The following is a 17,647-nucleotide window of genomic DNA, read 5'->3' as shown; positions in this document are numbered from 1 at the left end:
GAGCGGGGAGCAGAATCCGGAGCCTGGCCTGGGATGGGGTGGGGGATGCTTGCTTTGGGCCTCTTGGACCTGGGGGTGGGGACACTGCGCCACACCGCCCTTCCCCCCGACTGCCGCGGGGTGGGGGCCGCAGGGAGGGACAGCATGGGCCGGGTCAGCTCTGGCTGGGGGTGGGGGAGCGTGGGCTGGAGGCTCTGGGAAGGTGGGAGTGCCCTCAGCATCGCCCCACAGGGCTGCCTCGGCCTGGGGTGGGCCTCTGCTCTTGCGGGGGGGGGGGGGGGGTTGCGCTGGGTGTCACCTCCCCAGCACCTCCCCCCCAAATAATCACCTTTCTCATGAGCTTGCACAGAAAGACTCTGTCCTCCACCCCCACCTTGGTGGAGAGAGACAGATTGAGACAGAGAGAGAATTTTCAAGGTACCCTGGGGGGAAACTGGGGCCCCAGGGTGCCATGGCTGGGCCAAGGCCATTGATGCTCTCTAGACTGCCCTGTCTGCAGTGCACCCCACTCCCACTCCCAGAGCCCCATTTTCCCACCCCTGAGACTGCCGGGCTCCACCTTCCTCCTCCATGTGTGACTCAGGGTGTCGTGTGTGACTCTGGGGGGTGGGCGCTGCTGTGGGGGACCTCGGCCCTGGAAACCTGGGGTGGTGGGTGGGTTCTCCTCTCACACCTGTCTCAGTGGGCACAGTGCCCACAGCCACAGGGGCAGTCGCCAACCTCTGTGAGACCTCAGCCTGATTTCTGTCTGCCTGCTGTCTGTCCCTCCTGGAGATGAATGTCCCCTGAATTCACTGCCTCCTTCCTTCCTTCTGGGGACAGATGCTGTTCTCCTGCGGGGAGCCTTAGAGCGTGAGCCAGGCGTGTGGGTACTCAGGTGAGGAAACTAAGGCACACAGCTGCTGTGTGTGTGTGTGTGTGTGTGTGTGTGTGTGTGTGTGTAAGTTTATTGATGTGTTTATGGGGAGGCAGAGAAACAGGGTGTCACTCTGACACCTTTGATGCCAGGGATCGAACTCGAGACTTTATGGTTGAGAGTCCATTGCTTTATCTCCTGTGTTCCCTTCCTCCCAGGCTGCCAGTTCTTGAGTCCCCTCCCTGCCCATGGGGCCAACTGGTGAGGCCTCCCCCAGATCCCCCCAGGCTGGTAGGGTGTGGCTGACACCTCCTGGGGGTGTCAGTAACAGGAGCCCCCAACTTGCCCTCCATCCCCTTCCCAGTCAGGGCACGTTGTTAAATGATTTGCAAAGACAGCTTGCAGAAGGAAGCAGTGATCTGGTCACCCTCCCACAGTGCCCCGTGGTGGTGGCGGAGGAGGGGTGCGGCACACAATTTGGGGAGCCCTGTCAGAGCCTCAAGCAGCTGTCTCTTCTGTACTGGTGCCAACAGCTTTGTGTTTGTGGGGGTGCTTGGAGGGGCCCATGGCACAGGGACTTCAGCCACCCCCTCTCACCCGACCCATGATGGCCTCCCAGGGTGGAGGGCCTGCTCAGACCAATGTTCTTTCAATTATCTGTTTGTCTTTGGTGTCTCCTGGGCCTCACTCAGGCTTGATTCACCACTCTAGGTCAGCTCTTAAAAATAGAAACAGCTGTGGTCCGGGAGGTGGTGCAGTGGATAAAGCATCAGACTCTCGAGCATGAGGTTCTGAGTTCAATCCCTGGCAGCACATGTACCAGGGTGATGCCTGGTCCTTTCTCTCTCCTCCTATGTTCCTCATTAATAAGTAAATAAAATCTTAAAAAAATGTTTAAAAAAGTAGAAACAGCTAGGTGGGGGTCAGGGGTCAGTGGAGGGGAGAGACACCATAGCCTCAGAGCTACCCTTGGTGCTCTAGGGCCTCCTATGTGTTGCTGGGGGCTTGAACCTGGGCCCAAGGCATGCCAAGATGGTGCCTTACTAGCCGAGCTGCCTCACTGGCCCCAAGGGCCTAGTTTGTGAGTTCCATGAACCTCCAGCCCCTCCCCCAAAGCTGACCCCTGGTAGCCAAGCCTGCTCTGGGTGTCCTCAGTGGGGAGGAGGAAGTTCCAGGAAACAGGCTTGAACCAGCAGCTCCAAGGTGACGAGGCAGGGTCCAAGAGAGGCAAGACCCTCCTGGATTCTACTGGGAGGTTGTATGTCCAGTCTGTCTTGGGGTCCCAGGGAGGGTGAGCAGAGGCCCAGGCCATGACAGGTGGGGCCCTTAGGCATTGTGGGAGGACCTCGGAACCCCCAGCTGGTGCTCACTGCACAGAGGGAGCCCAGTCCCCAGACTCCGGGCGTGGTCTCCTTCGAGCAAGGCTGTTCTGTCACTTCCGGTCACTCTGTTATGGCAGAGAACTGCAGCGCCAGGCTGCAGAGGCCGAGTGGGGAGCCCAGTTCCCTCCCAGTTCAGCAGCCCTCGGGTGCCACAGGCCCATGGCCCTGCCAGCATGCCAAGGATGATGGATGACAGAAGGATGGTGTCAGCGCCCAGCAGGCCCTGTGGCCTTGGGGATGGCTTGGCTGGCAGGTGGCTGCAAATGCTATGCTGTTTCTCCTGTTCTCTCTGTCTCTGAAGGGCCGGGCAGGCTGGGAGCTGGGAGGTGGCACTTGCCTGAGGAGACCTTGCTCTGACTAAAAATAAAAGTTGTTGGGCCACTGAGAAGCTGGCAAAGGGGGGCATTGGGGTGTGCCAGGATAGGGGTGCAGGGAGGTTGATCTGCCCTTCTGCACAGCAGACAAGCTGCCACTGGGCCAGGAGGGGGGAGCCTCAGGGGGCTGGGACCCATGTGCCCAGCTGCTAGCTTTGGGGTGAGCCCTGGGACTACCAGCACAATAATCCTGGTGCTCTCCCCCCTACCCCCCCCCCCCCCCGGCAGGGTGTCAGGCTACATGTTGCAGGAGGACTGTGGGGAGGAGGGGAGGAGCAGAGAGCACCTGAGTCTCTCCCCAGAGGCAGAGCAGGCCCGGGCCTCACTGCAGGGTGCTGGCCCCACACCCACTGCCGGACATATGGACCATGTCAAGGCTAGCAAGTCACCCCACGTTCTCACCGTTCCCTGCTTTCCAACCCCACACACCCCCAGCCTGGCAAAGCGCCACTCCTCTGACAATCACTGGTGCCCTGGACCATCTGGCCCCCGCTCTTTCCAGACCCATCCTCGTCCTCAGCCTCACCACTTAGGCCGCATGCCGCCTCCTTCGTGCAGTCCTCCCTGGATTCTAGCCAGAGTAGGGCTAAGAGCCTTTAATGTACTTGGACTGGCTCAGCCCATCTAGTCTGCTAGACAGTGAGATCACCTTTTTTTTGGTCACGTGTCCCCTCTGTGGCGATCACAGGGAAGGGGTGTTTAGGTGACGCAAGGGACAGTGATGACAGCTTCAGGTGCACCACAGAGGGGCCTGTGGGGAACATTCTGGAACCAGCAGTTAAAGCTGAAAATGAACTTATTCAATGACTGATGGCTTCACACCTTGGTGTGCAGGCATTTAGAGGAGCTTGAATGTGTGTATAGGAAACAGTTCCGGGCTGGGGAGATGGCACACTGGTTTTGCAAAAGACTCTCCTGCCTGAGCCTCTGAGGTCCCAGGTTCAATCCCAGCACCAGCTGAGCAGGGCTCTGGCCTCTCTATACCTCCCATTGAAAATTAAAAATAAATAAATAACATATTAAAGGGGCCAGGCAGTGTCGCACTTGTTTAAGCGCTCACATTGAAGTGCACAAGGAGCTGGGTTCAAGCCCCTGGTCCCCACCTGCAGGGGGAAGGGGAGAAGCTTCACAAGGGGCTGCAGATGTCTCTCTATCTCTCTCCCTCTCTAACTCCTGCTCACCTCTCAATTTCTCTGTTTCTAGCCAATAATAAAGAAGTAAAAGTATTTTAAAATAAGTAAGTAATTAAATAAATAAAGGAAACAGTTCCAAAGATGGCCAGGGCAGCAGTGGTTGAGATTCAACCTGGATTTCTGTTTTGCAAAGGTGGGAATTGTTGATGTGTTCACCTGGTTTACTTGGTTGTTTAGGGCCTGAGACCATCTTGAATGTGGGTCGCACTGCCTCCATTACCTTTGTTTCTTTCTTTTTTTTTTTTTTTTTTTTAATAGGCAAGGAATCTTTTTTTTTTTTTTTTTTTTTTAAGAATTTATTCATGAGAAAGATAGGAGGAGAGAACCAGCCATCACTCTGGTACATGTGCTGCCGGGGATCGAACTCAGGACCTCATGCTTGAGAGTCTAGTGCCTTAGCCACTGTGCCACCTCCTGGACCACTACCTTTGTTTCTTATTTCTTATTTATTTTTTGAAATAAGAGTCTCTTTCTGTCATCCATTTTTTTAAAAAAATATTTTTTATTTATTGTTGGATAGAAACAGAGAAATTGAGAGGGGAGGGGGAGATAGGGAGAGACAGGGAGGGAAAGAGACTGAGAGACACCTGCAGCCCTGCTTCACCACTCGTGAAGCTTTCCCCCTTTAAGTGGGGACCAGGGGATTGAACTCGGGTCCTTGAGCATTGTAATGTGTGCACTTACCCAGGTGTACCACCGCCTGGCCCTCCATTCCCTTCCTTTTAAAGGAAGCACAGTCTACCCCCTCACCACAGCATCCTCGGCCTGTCTTATTTCTATAGCTCTGTAATCTGCTCACCTCTGAGCACTCTCTGACAGACTCCTTTGGCATCACGGGCAAAGACCAATATTAAAGGCTTCCGGCATTTTCCAAAGCATTGGTCAGCAAACTGTTTGTTTTGTAAAGAATTATATAGTTATCTCAGCTGTAACAGTATATGTATGGTTTTATTTATTTATGAGAAATATAAGAGGAGGAGAGAGGAAGAACCAGACGTCACTGTGGTCCATGTACTGTCTAGGATTGAACTCAGGACCTCATGCTTGAGAGTCCAGTGCCTTATCTACTGCGCCGCCACCTCCCGGACCACCTCAGATATTATTTAATTGTTGTTGCTCGTGACGTCGTCTCATAATTCTCTTCATTTGCTTTGGGTTTTTTTTCCTTGCCACCACCAGGGTTACTGCAGGGTGTGGTGCCTATATGGCTTCACTGTCCCAGCAGCAATTTTCCCTTTTCTTTCTTTTTTCTTTTTCTTTTCTTTTCTTTTCTTTTCTTTTTTTTTTTGATAGAGGTTGAGAGAGACCCAGAGAAACAGAGATAGAGAGGCAAAGTCTGAGAGAAGGAGAGAGACGCCTGCCGCACTGCTCCACTGCCTCTGAAGCAGATCCTTGAACCTGGGTCCTTGCTGATGGTAATGTGTGTCCTCTCGCATGTGAACCACCATTCATTCACTCTTTTAGTTCTTTCTTTTTGCTGCTATTTTCCTTTTTTTTTTATTAAATTAAAAAAAGTTTTGTCTTCCCTTTTGTTGTCCTTGTTCTTTTTTCATTGTTATAGTTATTATTCTTGTTATTGATGTCATCGTTGTTGGATAGGACAGAGAGAAATGGAGAGGGGAGGGGAAGACAGAGAGGAGGAGAGAAAGACAGACACCTGCAGACCTGCTTCACCGCCTGTGAATCGACACCCCTACAGGTGGGGAGCCAGGGGCTCGAACAGGGATCCTTTTGCTGGTCCTTGTGCTTTGCACCACCTGCACTTAGCCTGCTGCGCTACCGCCCGACTCCCTGAAGGCTTCTTCTTTCCCCTCCTCAAGTCCAGCACTTTGGTCTTTAATTTCTTTTTTTTTCTTTTTTTTTATTTTTTGTATTTTATTTACTTTATTTTTGAGAGAGATGCAGAGAGGGAAAGACACAGAGGCAAATACCAGAGCACTGCACAGCTCTGGCTTATTGTGGTGTGGGGGACTGAACCTAGAACTTCGGAATCTCAGGCATGAGAGTCCCTTTGCATAACCATTATGCTATCTACCCCCGCCCTGGTCTTTAATTTCTGTCTTCCCGGTGGTGGCTCCCTTGACTTTACTTCCTAGCTCAGCTACTGCATTCTTTAGCTTTCTGATTTCTGGTAAGAGATTTATTTCCCTTGTTTTCTCTGACTCTACTGAAGGTTTCTTCCATTGAACTCATTTCACTGAGCGTCCTTAGGATCACTGCTCTGAAGCCTTCTCTGAGTTTGCATAACCTTTGAATTAGGTATTTCTTTTAAGAAATTTCTTGATAAATTAAGAAAATAAATTAAGGCAGTTTACTCTGTGAGGACCTGGGCCAGGGGTCTCATGCCTGAGTGGGCCTGGGCAGTGACCAAGGGTTTTCTGTCACCAGTGCCTGGCAGAGGTTAGCACCAGGGTCAAGCCAAACTGGGGAGTCACCTGAGGGTTGAGGTTGCAAGGGCCCAACAGCTGTGAGATTGCTCAGGGAGGCGTTCAGGCCTGAGAGGAGACTGCGCCTCAGTATTGGCAGTGCACACACCCCAGGACTGGCAAGGAACAAAGCCGGGCAGACTTCGGGCCAGCATGGGAGCAGGCAGGCAGGTTGTGGGGCGCCTTCGCTAAGTGACTGTGCTTAGGGGCCCATGGTGACTGTATAGATGGACTGATTTGCCAGCGGTAAGCTGGGGGCTGGCCAAGGGCCGGATCTGTTTGTTTGAGTCAACACCACAGATGTTGTCTCTCAGCTCCCAGCCTCTGCTGCTGCTAGCTGGGGGTGGGTAGAGCTTCACTGAGTCTACTGCCCAGTGCCAGTCCCCTGGAGACAAAATTCAACATGGCGGCCCCCAGCTCTGCTCTCGGCAAGGCTGTGGCCTGCCTGGGCTGTGGGAAGAGTTGGGGGAGGATCCTGCACTGAGGTGTTTGCTGTCCCTGTGTCACAGAGCCTTGAGCAGCCAGCCAGCATCCCAGCAGGGACACACAGGAGAAGCTCCTTGTCCTGAGGGCTGACCAGAGCAGGGAGCAGCTGTCTGCCACAGCACCTGCTGCCTCAGGTGAGTGCTGTGCTTAGTGCCTCGGGAACACGGCTGCCCGCTGCCCAGTCCACTGCTCTTCAGACAGTGCTCATGTGAGGCCTTTGCCCCCAGGCTGAGCTGCTCTTGTCTTGATTTCCCCAGTCTGGGACAGGATCCCAGCCCAGCCAGCCCCCCCGCTCAGATTCTCACCCTGTTTGCTCAGGAAGGGTGGTGGGGGACAGATGGCAGCATCACAGGATGTTGGAGCTGGAAGCTTCTCTGTGAGTTAATCCCAACACCCGGGAGGCCGGTGGGTGACTGAGCATCTCAGCGGGGCTGGGCATGACTTGTCACAACAACACAGGGGCCTGAGGGTCTCCACAGCCCCTCCAGGGCTCAGATGTCTCCTCCCTGCAGGGCCTCTGCCCTCCACACCTCCCAGTGACTCCTGGCCAGCTGCCTTGTAGGGAGGGGACCAGGCAGGAGGGGACATACAGAGCCAGGAGGTATCAGCAGGGTCCCAGCCCAGGGAGCCTTGGCCCTCTGTAGGTGGAAGTGAGTCCACAGATGAAGGTCCTGGGCCGGGAGGGGGGCTCTCTCTCGGGGACCCCACAGGACCTCCATTCTGTGATGCCTGGCCCGCCCTCCTGCCCTCTGGCCCTGTCTACTGTCCCCATGCCACTCGTGACACTTGTCCATCTGGTCTTGATTTCCACGTCAAGCAGGTCTGGGTAGCCAGAGGGGTTCAGTCTGGGGCTCTCCCACTTCCTGGGGGCCTGGAATCTGTGTCTGTCAGCGTTCTCATCTGCAAACAGAGGATAATACCTTAGGGCTGCTTCATCTAGCACCCAGGGAGTGCTGAGCCAAGTTAACTCTGGCCACTGAGAGGTGCACCCCCTACTCGCCACCCTTCCCCCACACGCTTTGATCTGATTCATCTCCCTAAGTCTCAGTGCCTCTGTCTCCCTCCCTCCTCGCTCTGCAATCAGCCATGGCTCCTTGTTGGCTAATATTTTGTAATATCCATGATATCTGTTTACACAAGTATATGTCTGGGTTCGAACCCCTGCCCCCCACCTGCAGGAGTCTGCTTCACAAGTGGTGAAGCAGATGGCTCCAGGTGTCTCTTTTTGTCCCTCTCTCTATCTCCTCATCTTCTCTCAATTTCTTTCTGCCCTCTCTAGTAAAAAAGCTAGAAAAAAAGAGGAAACAATGGCTGCCAGGAGCAGTGGATTTGTAGTGCTGGCACTGAGCCTCAGCCACAACCCAGGAGGCAATGAAGTTTCCAGGGGGATAGCTGTTCAGTGCTTCTGAGTCAACACCTTTTGCCACTCTCTCAGCTGCTGAGAAGTCAGGACTCACTGTGTGTATGCCTGTGGAGGGCAGCTCCAGCAGGGTTCAGCACCATGGACAGAGCACCGGCCAGCTCAGCCCACACAGGAAACAGCCTGCAGAGGGCAGCCTTACGATCTTGGCGGTGAGGACCGCTTCTCTGGGTTTCTGCTCCTGTACCTGTAGAGCTGGAGGCCACTTGTCTGGGCTCCCAAGATTCACACTGGCACAAAATGGCTGCTCAGTAACTGCCAGGGCCTAGAACCCGAGGCCGGGGGCCCAGGGCCTCAGGGATCTGCTGTCTCTCTCATCTGTCCATCAGGCCTCCCTCCCGGCTGTGAGCTGCCTTGAGCTGCTCTTGGGGCCCCCACACCCAAGGAGGCAAGCACTGGCAGCTTTGGCAGGAGACGCAGGAGGAACCTTCCAGATCTTCTGACTCCTGACAAGGGTGGGAGGCATGCCCAGGAGACATAGGGCTTTGTTGGCCTCTCTGAGATGGTCCCACAGGGTGCTGCTGAGCGGGGGGTGGGGTGGGGTGGGAGTGAGGGGATGGGGGATGGCTGGGGGCTAGTTAGGAGGTGCTGAGGGGCGGCCCCTGGTGACAGAGCTGGCTTTGGTCCCCTCTGGGCCCTAGCAGCAAAGTAGGTCAGCCCTCAGCACTCCCCCACCCCCTCAAGTACTGCCATCTGGCTGGGGCTGTTCTGGTCTTGCTGCAGTCAGGTCTACAGTAGAGAGAGAGAGAGAGAGAGAGAGAGAGCCAGAGCCTCCTCAACCACCTTGGCACTTCATTCCTCTTCCAGAAGGAACCATTGACAAGATTTTCTGGGGTACTAGAGAGCCAGCTCAGCCTGTCAGAGCACCACCGTACTGTCCTGAGGCCTTAGAGGCTATAGGTTCAACCCCCAGCACCACCTTATGACAAGAGCTGAGCTGTGTTCTGGTATCTCTCCCTCCCTGCCCCCCTCTTTTCTCCTTCTTCTTCTTCTTCTTCTTCTTCTTCTTCTTAGTATTATTATTTTGTTTATATATTTATTAAATAGAGACACAGAAACTGAGAAGGGAGGGGAGATAGGGAAAGAGACAGTGACACCTGCAGTCCTGCTTCACCACTCATGAAGATTTTCCCCTGCGGGTGGGGACCAGGGGTTTGAACCCAGGTCCTTGCGCACTGTAATGTGTGCTCACTAGGCGTGCCACTGCCTGCCCCCCCTTTCTATAATTTTTTTAAAGCTTTGATGTTCAATCCTTAAGGATTCCACTTAAAAAATACTTTATTGGGAGTCGGACAGTAGTGCAGCGGGAAAAGCGCACATGGCACAAAGCACAAGGACCGGTGTAAGGATCCCGGTTCGAGCCCCTGGCTCCCCACCCGCAGGGGAGTCACTTCACAGGTGGTGAAGCAGGTCTGCAGGTGTCTGCCTTTCTCTCCCCCTCTCTGTCTTCCCATCCTCTCTCCATTTCTCTCTGTCCTAACAATGACAACATCAATAACAACAATAACTACAACAACAATAAAAAATAAGGGCAACAAAAGGGAAAATAAATAAATATAAAAAAATTAAAAAATACTTTATTGGTTTTATTTTAATAAGAGAGAAAGAGAGGGAGGAATGGAGGAGGGGATACAGAGAGTCCAGAGCCCTGCTCAGTTCTGGCTGATGGTGGTGCTGGGGATTGAACCTGGGACCTCAGCCTCAGGCAGGAAAGCACTTTAGTGGAACCATCATGCTATTTGCCCCACCCCTCCTGTAATTTTTAAAGACCCATTTATTCATGAGAGAGAGAACCAGAGCATCACTCCATCACATATGGTACCAGGGCTAGAACTCAGAACCTCATGCTTGAGAGTCCAATGCTCTATCCACTGTACCCCCTTTCACTGGCCTCTTCTGTTTCATAATTAAAGGTATCTTTTAAGAAAATTAAAGACTTCCTGGAGTCCCCTTTAAGAGAAAACCTGATGTAGGCAGGTGCACATAGCTGGGGGCAGCCAGCCAGTCCTCTCCGTGGTTACCTGCACCCCACTTTCTCAGTAGGCAGGGCGTCTGCACCCAGATTCTGTGGTCAGGCCTCCCCAGCTGCCTGTGCTCACCCCTCCCAACTGAGCGCACACAGTGGGAGTTCAGGTAGGGCTGACTCCTGCCAGCAGCTGTGGGTCTGCACTGTCTCCCACACCCTGCCATCCACACATGCACTCGGGGCTCTGGAGCAGAATCTTCAGGGAGCAGGCTGGAGTGAGAACATGCCACCCTCATTTTAGGGGGGCATGTGGGGGCTGCTGAGCCCTGTGCCTGGTCTACCCCAGCAGAAGGCTCAGTCCAGGCTTGTTGCCATGGAAACAGCTGCAATGACTCAGGCTGGAGGGAAGCCACAGCTGGTGGGATTCATCTGCTCCCTACTCCCCGCTCCCCACCCCGAGACTGTTGCCTGGCTGAGTGGTGGGTGGGGGCATGTGATGGGGTGAACCCTGAGGTCAGCCAGCTGCCAGACTATGGAGGGAGGAGCTCAGGCTAGAGGGACCCCCACACCCCAGCTGGACTCCATGCTTGGTGTCAGGTCCCATGTCACCCCCGGGAAGTTCCTGTTTCTGATTTGTCCCCTTTCCCACAAGACTCTGAGTTTGGACCCACTCCCCACCGTTATTGATGGAGGAGGGGCAGGCTGGCTTCTCTTGCCCAGGTGACAGCCGTGCTGGGAAGGCCACCCTGGTCACCGCCCACCTCCTCCCCCTGCCGTGATCTGGGGTGAAGGGCCTCCAGTTTCTGGCAGACCCTCCAGGGGTCCCCTAGTGTGAGGTCAAGCCCTGCTCTGTCTGACATCTTCTTGGTGGGGGATGTGTCAGTGGGCAGCCTGCCCAGGTGGCACGGCCTCCAGCCTCTGCCTGCCTGAGTGGGAGCAAGGCACCAAGCAGGGGGAAGGCCAGATGCAGAGGGGAAAGAGGTGCCCACTGCTCTTTGCCCTCCCCTATGTGCGAATGCTGCACTTGGGCTCAAACCTGGGACCTGGCAAGCGGGGTGTGTGCTCCCCCTTGAGCCTCCTTCCTCCTCCCACTTGACTACATGTTATTATTATTTTTTTGCCTCCAGGGTTATTGCTGGGGCTCAGTGCCTGCACCATGAATCCATTGCTCCTGGAAGTCATTTCTCCCCCCCCCTTTTGTTGCCCTTGTTGTTGTAGCCTTGTTGTGGTTATTGTTGTTGTTATTGATGTCGTCGTTGTTAGATAGGACAGAAAGAAATGGAGAGAGGAGGGGTAGACGGGGGAGAGAAAGACAGACACCTGCAGACCTGCTTCACCGCCTGTGAAGTGACTCCCCGGCAGGTGGGGAGCCAGGGGCTTGAACCAGGATCCTTACACAGGCCCTTGGCAGTTCGTGTCTTACAGGGAGAGAAGCCAGAGCACACAGCCCTGTACACGCAAGTGCCAGGGAACGACTGGGGGCCACAGGCACGCAAGTCTGATGCTCTACTGGCTGAGATGCCCTGCAGTCCCCTCTTAACCTCAGTTCTCCAGCAGCCACTTCCTGCCGGCCCCACACCCTAGTTCTCACGGGTCTCCTGCACCCAGCGCTGCCCAGCACTCCCCACTGCCCTGGGCTGTCTCTCTCCTCACCTGGCTTCACCCCACACCCCCATCCCCCCACCATGGACCCTCCGCCAACGCTTCAGCTCTCTTCCCGTCCACACTTGGGGTCCACCGGTGGGTGCAGTTGGGTTTGAGTCTCACCTCCATGCCCTGCCTGATGCTCTGCTCCCTGGTTCAAGTCCAAGGGGATTTGGCGACGTCTGCCGTGTCACCACAACGGGACACACACTCCACAGACCCCGAGGAAAGTAGAAGTGGCCGCGGCTGTCCCCACTGTTCCCACCCCCACCCTGAGTTCGGCTGTGTACAGAAGAGTCACCAAGATGGGCACGGGAGACCAGTCCGAGTATCTCTGCTGTGCCGGTCCTGGGTTCGAGAAGCACTGCCTAGCAGGGCCTGGCCTATAGGAATCTTGGGGCACCTCCCCCACCCCCCACAGGCTCCATGTCCCAACTGACCCCAGTCCGTCTTGGCAGGGAGCCCCAGGATGGGGCAGATGCAGAACCTGTCCGAGTGCTTCCAGTCCAGGAACACCGTGCTGCAGGGCCAGCCCTTCGGGGGGATCCCCACCGTGCTGTTCCTTAACATCTTCCTCTGGGTGGTGAGTCCGGCCCCGCCCCTGGGCCCAGGGACAGGGCACCCCGTGGGGACACTGGGGCCTGGGCAGGGCCTGAACACCCTATTCCTCCACAGCTCATCATTCTGGTCTACTCCTTTCTGCGCAAAGCAGCATGGGACTACGGGCGGCTGGCACTGCTGATGCAAAATGACAGGTGAGGGGGGACAGGTGAGAAGGCGACAGGTGAGGGGAGACAGATGAGGGGACAGGTGAGGAGGTGACAGGTGAGGGGACAGATGAGGCATCAGGTAAGGTGAAGTGAGGTGACAGGTGAGGAGGAACAGGTAAGGAGAGACAGATGAGGGGAGATAGGTGAGGAGGGGAGACTGGTGATAGGACAGGTGAAGAGAGACAAGTGAGGTGATAGGTGAGGGGCGACAGATGAGGGGGGACAGGTGAAGGGGGGACAGGTGAGGGAGATAGGTGAGAGCAACAAGTGAGGAGCCACAGACCATGTGGGGCTGCACCCTGGGTTTTGCCAGGTGGGTGCCTGAGCCCTCTCTGTCCCCCTTCACCTCCGTAGCCTGACCTCATTGGTCTATGGAGAGCAAAGCCAGAAGACGTCTCCCTCTGACATTTCCCTGGAGATGGAGCACAAGGACAGGGTGAGTGAGTGTGTGTGTGTGGGGGGGGGTAGTGTGGGGGGTGGACCACAGGGACTGCAGCCTCATTCCCAGGAGGGCACTGTGGCCTTGAACAGGGCTCCAGCCTCACTCACCAAGACTCAATTTCCTCGTCAGGAAGGTGGGTCATTCTATCGTATCCTAACGTATCCTATCATATCCTATCATATCCCAGTCCCAGTCCCAGTCCCAGTCCCAGTCCCATCCCATCCCATCCCATCCCATTCCAGTCCTATCCCAATCCTATCTATTTGTGCACTGGTATATTTCAAAGGGCCCTTTCCTTTCCTTTCCTTTTCTTTCTTGTCTTTTCCCTCCAGGGTTATCGCTGGGGCTTGGTGCCTGCACCACAAATCCACTGCTCCTGGAGGCTATTTTTACCCCTTTTGTTGCCCTTGTTGTTTATCGTTGCTGTTATCATTATTGCTGTTAATAGTGTTGTTGTTATTTGTTGTTGGATAGGACAAAGAGAAATGGAGAGAGGAGGGGAAGACAGAGAGGGGGAGAGTAAGACAGACACCTGCAGACCTGCTTCACTGCCTGTGAAGTGACTCCCCTGCAGGTGGGGAGCTGGGGGCTTGAACCGGGATCCTTAGGCCAGTCCTTGCACTCCGTGCCATGTGCAGACTCCGCCCAGGTCCACTAGTGCTGCCATATGGGAAGCCTGGTTGCATACCTGGTGAAGCAGACACCCACCTAGGTGAACCGTCACACCAGCCTGAAGGTGCTCTGTGTGCTGCTGGGTCCCCAACTTCCTCTCGGCCCTAGTCTTGCCTCAAGTGCCCCCTTTATAACAAGAAGCCTCCCCCCCACTTCACAGAGATGACCCCCAACCCTGAGCTTCAGACTGGCAGGACAGGCCACCCAGCTGTTCTCACACTTCTCTCTCTTCTCCCCCAGGGCTTCTACTCCTGGTTCTTCAACACCATCACCATGAAGTGAGTCCTGAGACAGCATTGCCAGGGTGTGTGTGTGGGGGGGAGAGCCTCCAGCCTTGCAGCCCAGGGCCTGGCCCCCACATGCTGAGCACCTGGGTGGGCCAGGCCAGGGATGCTAGGCTAGAGCTGGTGACATCGTGGCCTAGACAGTCTCCGCAGCCGTCAGGAGAGGACACCTTCTCCTGCTCCTAGAAAGGCTCTCAGAAGCACCTCGGCAGGAAAACACACCCTCCATCAAGCTCTCAAACACGGGCTGGGGACAGGAAACTAGAGCCCCGCCCAGAGCCCTGTACCCTTACTTCATACCAGAGGCCCAAGCCCTGAGTTCACAGCAGAGCCCTGCACCCTGAATTCACAGCAGAGCCCTGTGCACCCCAAGTTCACGCCAGAGGCCTGCACCCCAGTCTCATTTGCACAGATGTGCACACACACAGACATGTGGACAGACAGCTTTTCCTCCTGCCCAGAGCCCAGTGTGCTCCTGGGTCCTCCCATCCTCCCATCAGCCCTGCTCCTCTGCAGGCCCCTCCTCCAGAGTCTCCTCTGCCCTGTGCTCCTGCCCCCTCAAGGTCACCCCTTGTCCACAGATTCACAGAGGCTTCACTTTTTCATGAGCTTTTTTGTGTTAGATACCCTTTATGTTTGCCCCAGGCATCTGAGGATGGGCTGGAGGCCCCAGGTTCTTTAACTCCTGAGTGAGGAGGGGAGAGACAACAGAGTGAAGCTAGCTTCCTGGGTTCCTGCAGCGCCTGCCCTTGGGGCGCTGGGGCACAGGGACAAGCAGGGAAGGGCTGTGAGGACAGGTCAGGCCAGTGTCACCTGGCTCACCTGCAGTGTCCCCTGGGCTGTGTTGTGCAGGGAGGAGAACATTAGAGTGCCATGCCTTAGCATGGAGATGTGGGTCTCCCCCCCCCCCAGCCTGAGGGACCCTAGGGGGGTGGGGAGAGGGTCCTTTTTATTTTTTTAAATTATCTTTACTTATTTATTGGATAGAGGCAGCCAGAAATTGAGAGGATGAGGGGAGTTGGAGAGGGAGAGAGACAGAAAGACATCTATAGCCCTGCTTCAACATTTGTGAAGCTCTCCCCCTGCAAGTGGGGACTGGGAGCTCAAACCTGCATCCTTGCACACTGTAAGATGTGTGCTCAACCACGTGTGCCACCACCCAGCCCCCAGATCCTTTCTTAATAGAGACAGAGAGAAATTGACAAGGGAAGGGGGGGGAGAGGAAGAGAGAAAGACAGCTGCAGCCCTGCTTCACCACTTGTGAAGCTTCCCCCCAGCAGGCAGGGATCAGGGGCTTGAACCCGGGTCCTCCTTCTTCTAGCGTTTGCCCTTCTTCCGTAGCCAGTCAACAGCGTCAGGTTGAAAGCTGTCAGGAGCTGCTTGTTGCTGGCTTTGAAAGTGACTGGGATCCATGTGGATTCAGTCAGCTAGGAAGGATCGTCAGTTTCCTCAATGAATGGGGACTCACGGGATGCACCACGGGAAGGTCGATCCAATGCATCCCAACCCAGGTCCTTGTGCATGGTGACACGTGCTGTCTCCGAGTTGCACCACCACCCAGCCCCACAACTTCATCCTTTTCTTGTTAATACTTATTTGAGAGAGACAGAGACATTGAGAGTGAAAGGGAGATAAAGAGACACCTGCAGCTTGTGAAGCTTGCCCCCCCCCCCAGCAGGCGGGGACCTGGGCCTTGAACCCACGTCCCTGTGCCTGGTCCCTCAGGAACGAGGACCTGATCAACAAGTGCGGGGACGACGCGCGCATCTACATCATGTTCCAGTACCACCTCATCATCTTTGTGCTCATCATCTGCATCCCCTCCCTGGGCGTCGTGCTGCCTATCAACTACAGCGGGACCGTGCTGGGTGCGCAGTGTGGCCATGCGGGGGGGTGGGGGGGGCGGGGCGGGAACATGGCCCCTGGCGGGGAGGGGGCAGCTTTGTGCTCCGTTGTCTCTACAGAGAGGAAGAGAGGGGGGGGAAGAGGAGGGAGTGAGAAAGGAGGGGGAAGAGGGAGAGGAAGAGGGTGGGGAGGAGGAAAGAGGAGGAACAGAAAGAAGGGGAGAGGAGAAGTAGAAAGAGGGAGAGGAGGGAGAGGAGGTAGAAGAAGAAGGAGAGGAGGAGGAAGAGGAGAGGAGGAAGAAGAGTGAGGGGATGAGAGAGGAGGAGAAAGAGGGAGAGGTGGAGGAGCAAGAGGAGGAAGATGAGGGGAGGAGAGGGAGAAGCTGGAGAGGAGAAGGACATGGAGGAGGGGGGGAGGAGAGGGAGGAGGGCGGGGAGGAGGGTGGGGAGGAGAGGGAGGAGGAGGTGAGGACCCAAAGCATCACTCAGGCACGTGCAGTATTGGGGATCAACCTCAGGACCTCATGCTTGAGAGCCCAGCATTTTACCCACTGCATCCCCTCCTGGGCCACTGGGCTCTTTTTTTTTTTCTTCCATAGTATAAGTGAAGGGGCCAGGTGGTGACGCATCCAGTAGAGCGCACACATTACAACCTGTAAGGACCCCTGTTCAAGCCCCTGGTCCCCACCTGCAGGAGGAAGGCCTCATGAGTGGTGAAGCAGGGCTGCAGGTGTTTCTCTGTCTCTCTCCCTCTCTATCTACCCTCCCCTCTCAATTTCTCTCTGTTGCTATCCAATAATAAATACATAAATAAAAATACACTAAGAAGAAAGAAACTTTCATCCTGCAGGTGGGGACCAGAGGCTTGAACCTGCATCCTTGCACAATGCAGTGTGTGCTCAAATAAGTGTTTCACTGCCTGGCCCCTCTTAATTATTTTTAAGAGTGAGAGAACTTGGTGTTGGGGATAAAACCCAGGGCGACTGAGGCCACTGGTGTGCAAGACTGGTGCGCTGCTTCTGCTTAGGCTCCCTGAGTCCTGCCTTTCCCATCCCCGCCGCCCATCCCAGCAGGGAGTGTGATGTCTGTGAGGAACTTGGGTAGGATTTTCTAGAACATTGCATATAGCTGGGCCAGCAGATGAGTCCTCTGAGCCAGGAGTGTGTGCTCTGTCCCAGTGAGGCCAGCACTGGGGTTTGGGGATCTTGTTGTGATTGTTGTCACAGCCACATGCCCCCCCCCCTCCGGCTGGAGGTGAGCAAGCACCCTTAGGACCAGGGAGAGGAGAGGCCTCTGCTGTCGGAAGCTGCTGACCAGGCCTGGGCAGTGAGGAGCATGTCAGGCTACAGGGCGGGGCCTGCAGGAGTCTCCACACACCCAGGATCATCACGCGCCCCCCCAGCCCATTGCTCAGCCTCCCCCTTGTCATTCAGACAGGAGCAGCCACTTCGGCCGGACCACCATTGCTAATGTCTCCACAGAGTAGGTAGTCGATGCTCCTGCCCCCCCTTCTAGTGGCTGGGACACAGGTGGGGACAGCATTCCATGGACACAGTCCCCTCTGATGACCCTCACATCCCCTGGGTGACCCAGACCCCCACAGCAGAGGGACCCAGCACCCACAAGCCCCAGCTGGGCCCACGTCCGCACCTGCTGCCACGCCCCTGCCAGCCTGGAAGGTTCTGGAACAGCCTGTCTGGTGGGCTAGTACCAGATCAGCTTGTCCCCTGCCCCCCTGTAGAGAGATGACCCACCGGTTCTGTGGGCAGGCTTGGTGGGCTTCCTGGCAGAGGTGGGGCTGTAGCTTTCCCAGAAGGGAGTGGGGGTTCACATACACCTCCCCACTGCCCCTGCACTCCCTCCCTCAGACCCCACAGTCAGTAGATGT

At 55.5% G+C, this 17,647-nt stretch overlaps 1 protein-coding gene across 7 annotated transcripts in view; it reads left to right on the top strand.

The window, feature by feature from the left end:
• The first annotated feature begins 732 nt into the window (after positions 1–732).
• Positions 733–17,647, top strand: part of TMEM63C (transmembrane protein 63C) — a 40,220-nt gene continuing 23,305 nt past the window's right edge. For 2 of the 7 annotated variants that reach the window (XM_060181327.1, XM_060181322.1), the window contains exons 1-9: positions 733–877; positions 5,099–5,220; positions 6,741–6,851; positions 12,206–12,330; positions 12,423–12,502; positions 12,872–12,953; positions 13,872–13,909; positions 15,641–15,783; positions 17,193–17,241. In XM_060181327.1, the coding sequence (XP_060037310.1) occupies positions 12,217–12,330; positions 12,423–12,502; positions 12,872–12,953; positions 13,872–13,909; positions 15,641–15,783; positions 17,193–17,241 (506 nt within the window). In that variant the 5' untranslated portion in view covers positions 733–877; positions 5,099–5,220; positions 6,741–6,851; positions 12,206–12,216. Of the gene's footprint in view, positions 878–3,882; positions 3,939–5,098; positions 5,221–6,740; positions 6,852–12,168; positions 12,331–12,422; positions 12,503–12,871; positions 12,954–13,871; positions 13,936–15,640; positions 15,784–17,192; positions 17,242–17,647 lie in introns of those variants that run through there. The other 5 variants (XM_060181324.1, XM_060181325.1, XM_016191313.2 and 2 more) reach the window with 5 other exon arrangements.

This window comes from Erinaceus europaeus, chromosome 22, assembly GCF_950295315.1.
Source record: "Erinaceus europaeus chromosome 22, mEriEur2.1, whole genome shotgun sequence".
NCBI lineage: Eukaryota > Metazoa > Chordata > Mammalia > Eulipotyphla > Erinaceidae > Erinaceus > Erinaceus europaeus.
The sequence above is the reverse complement of the archived record's forward strand: the minus strand, read 5'-3'. Positions and strand labels throughout refer to the sequence as shown.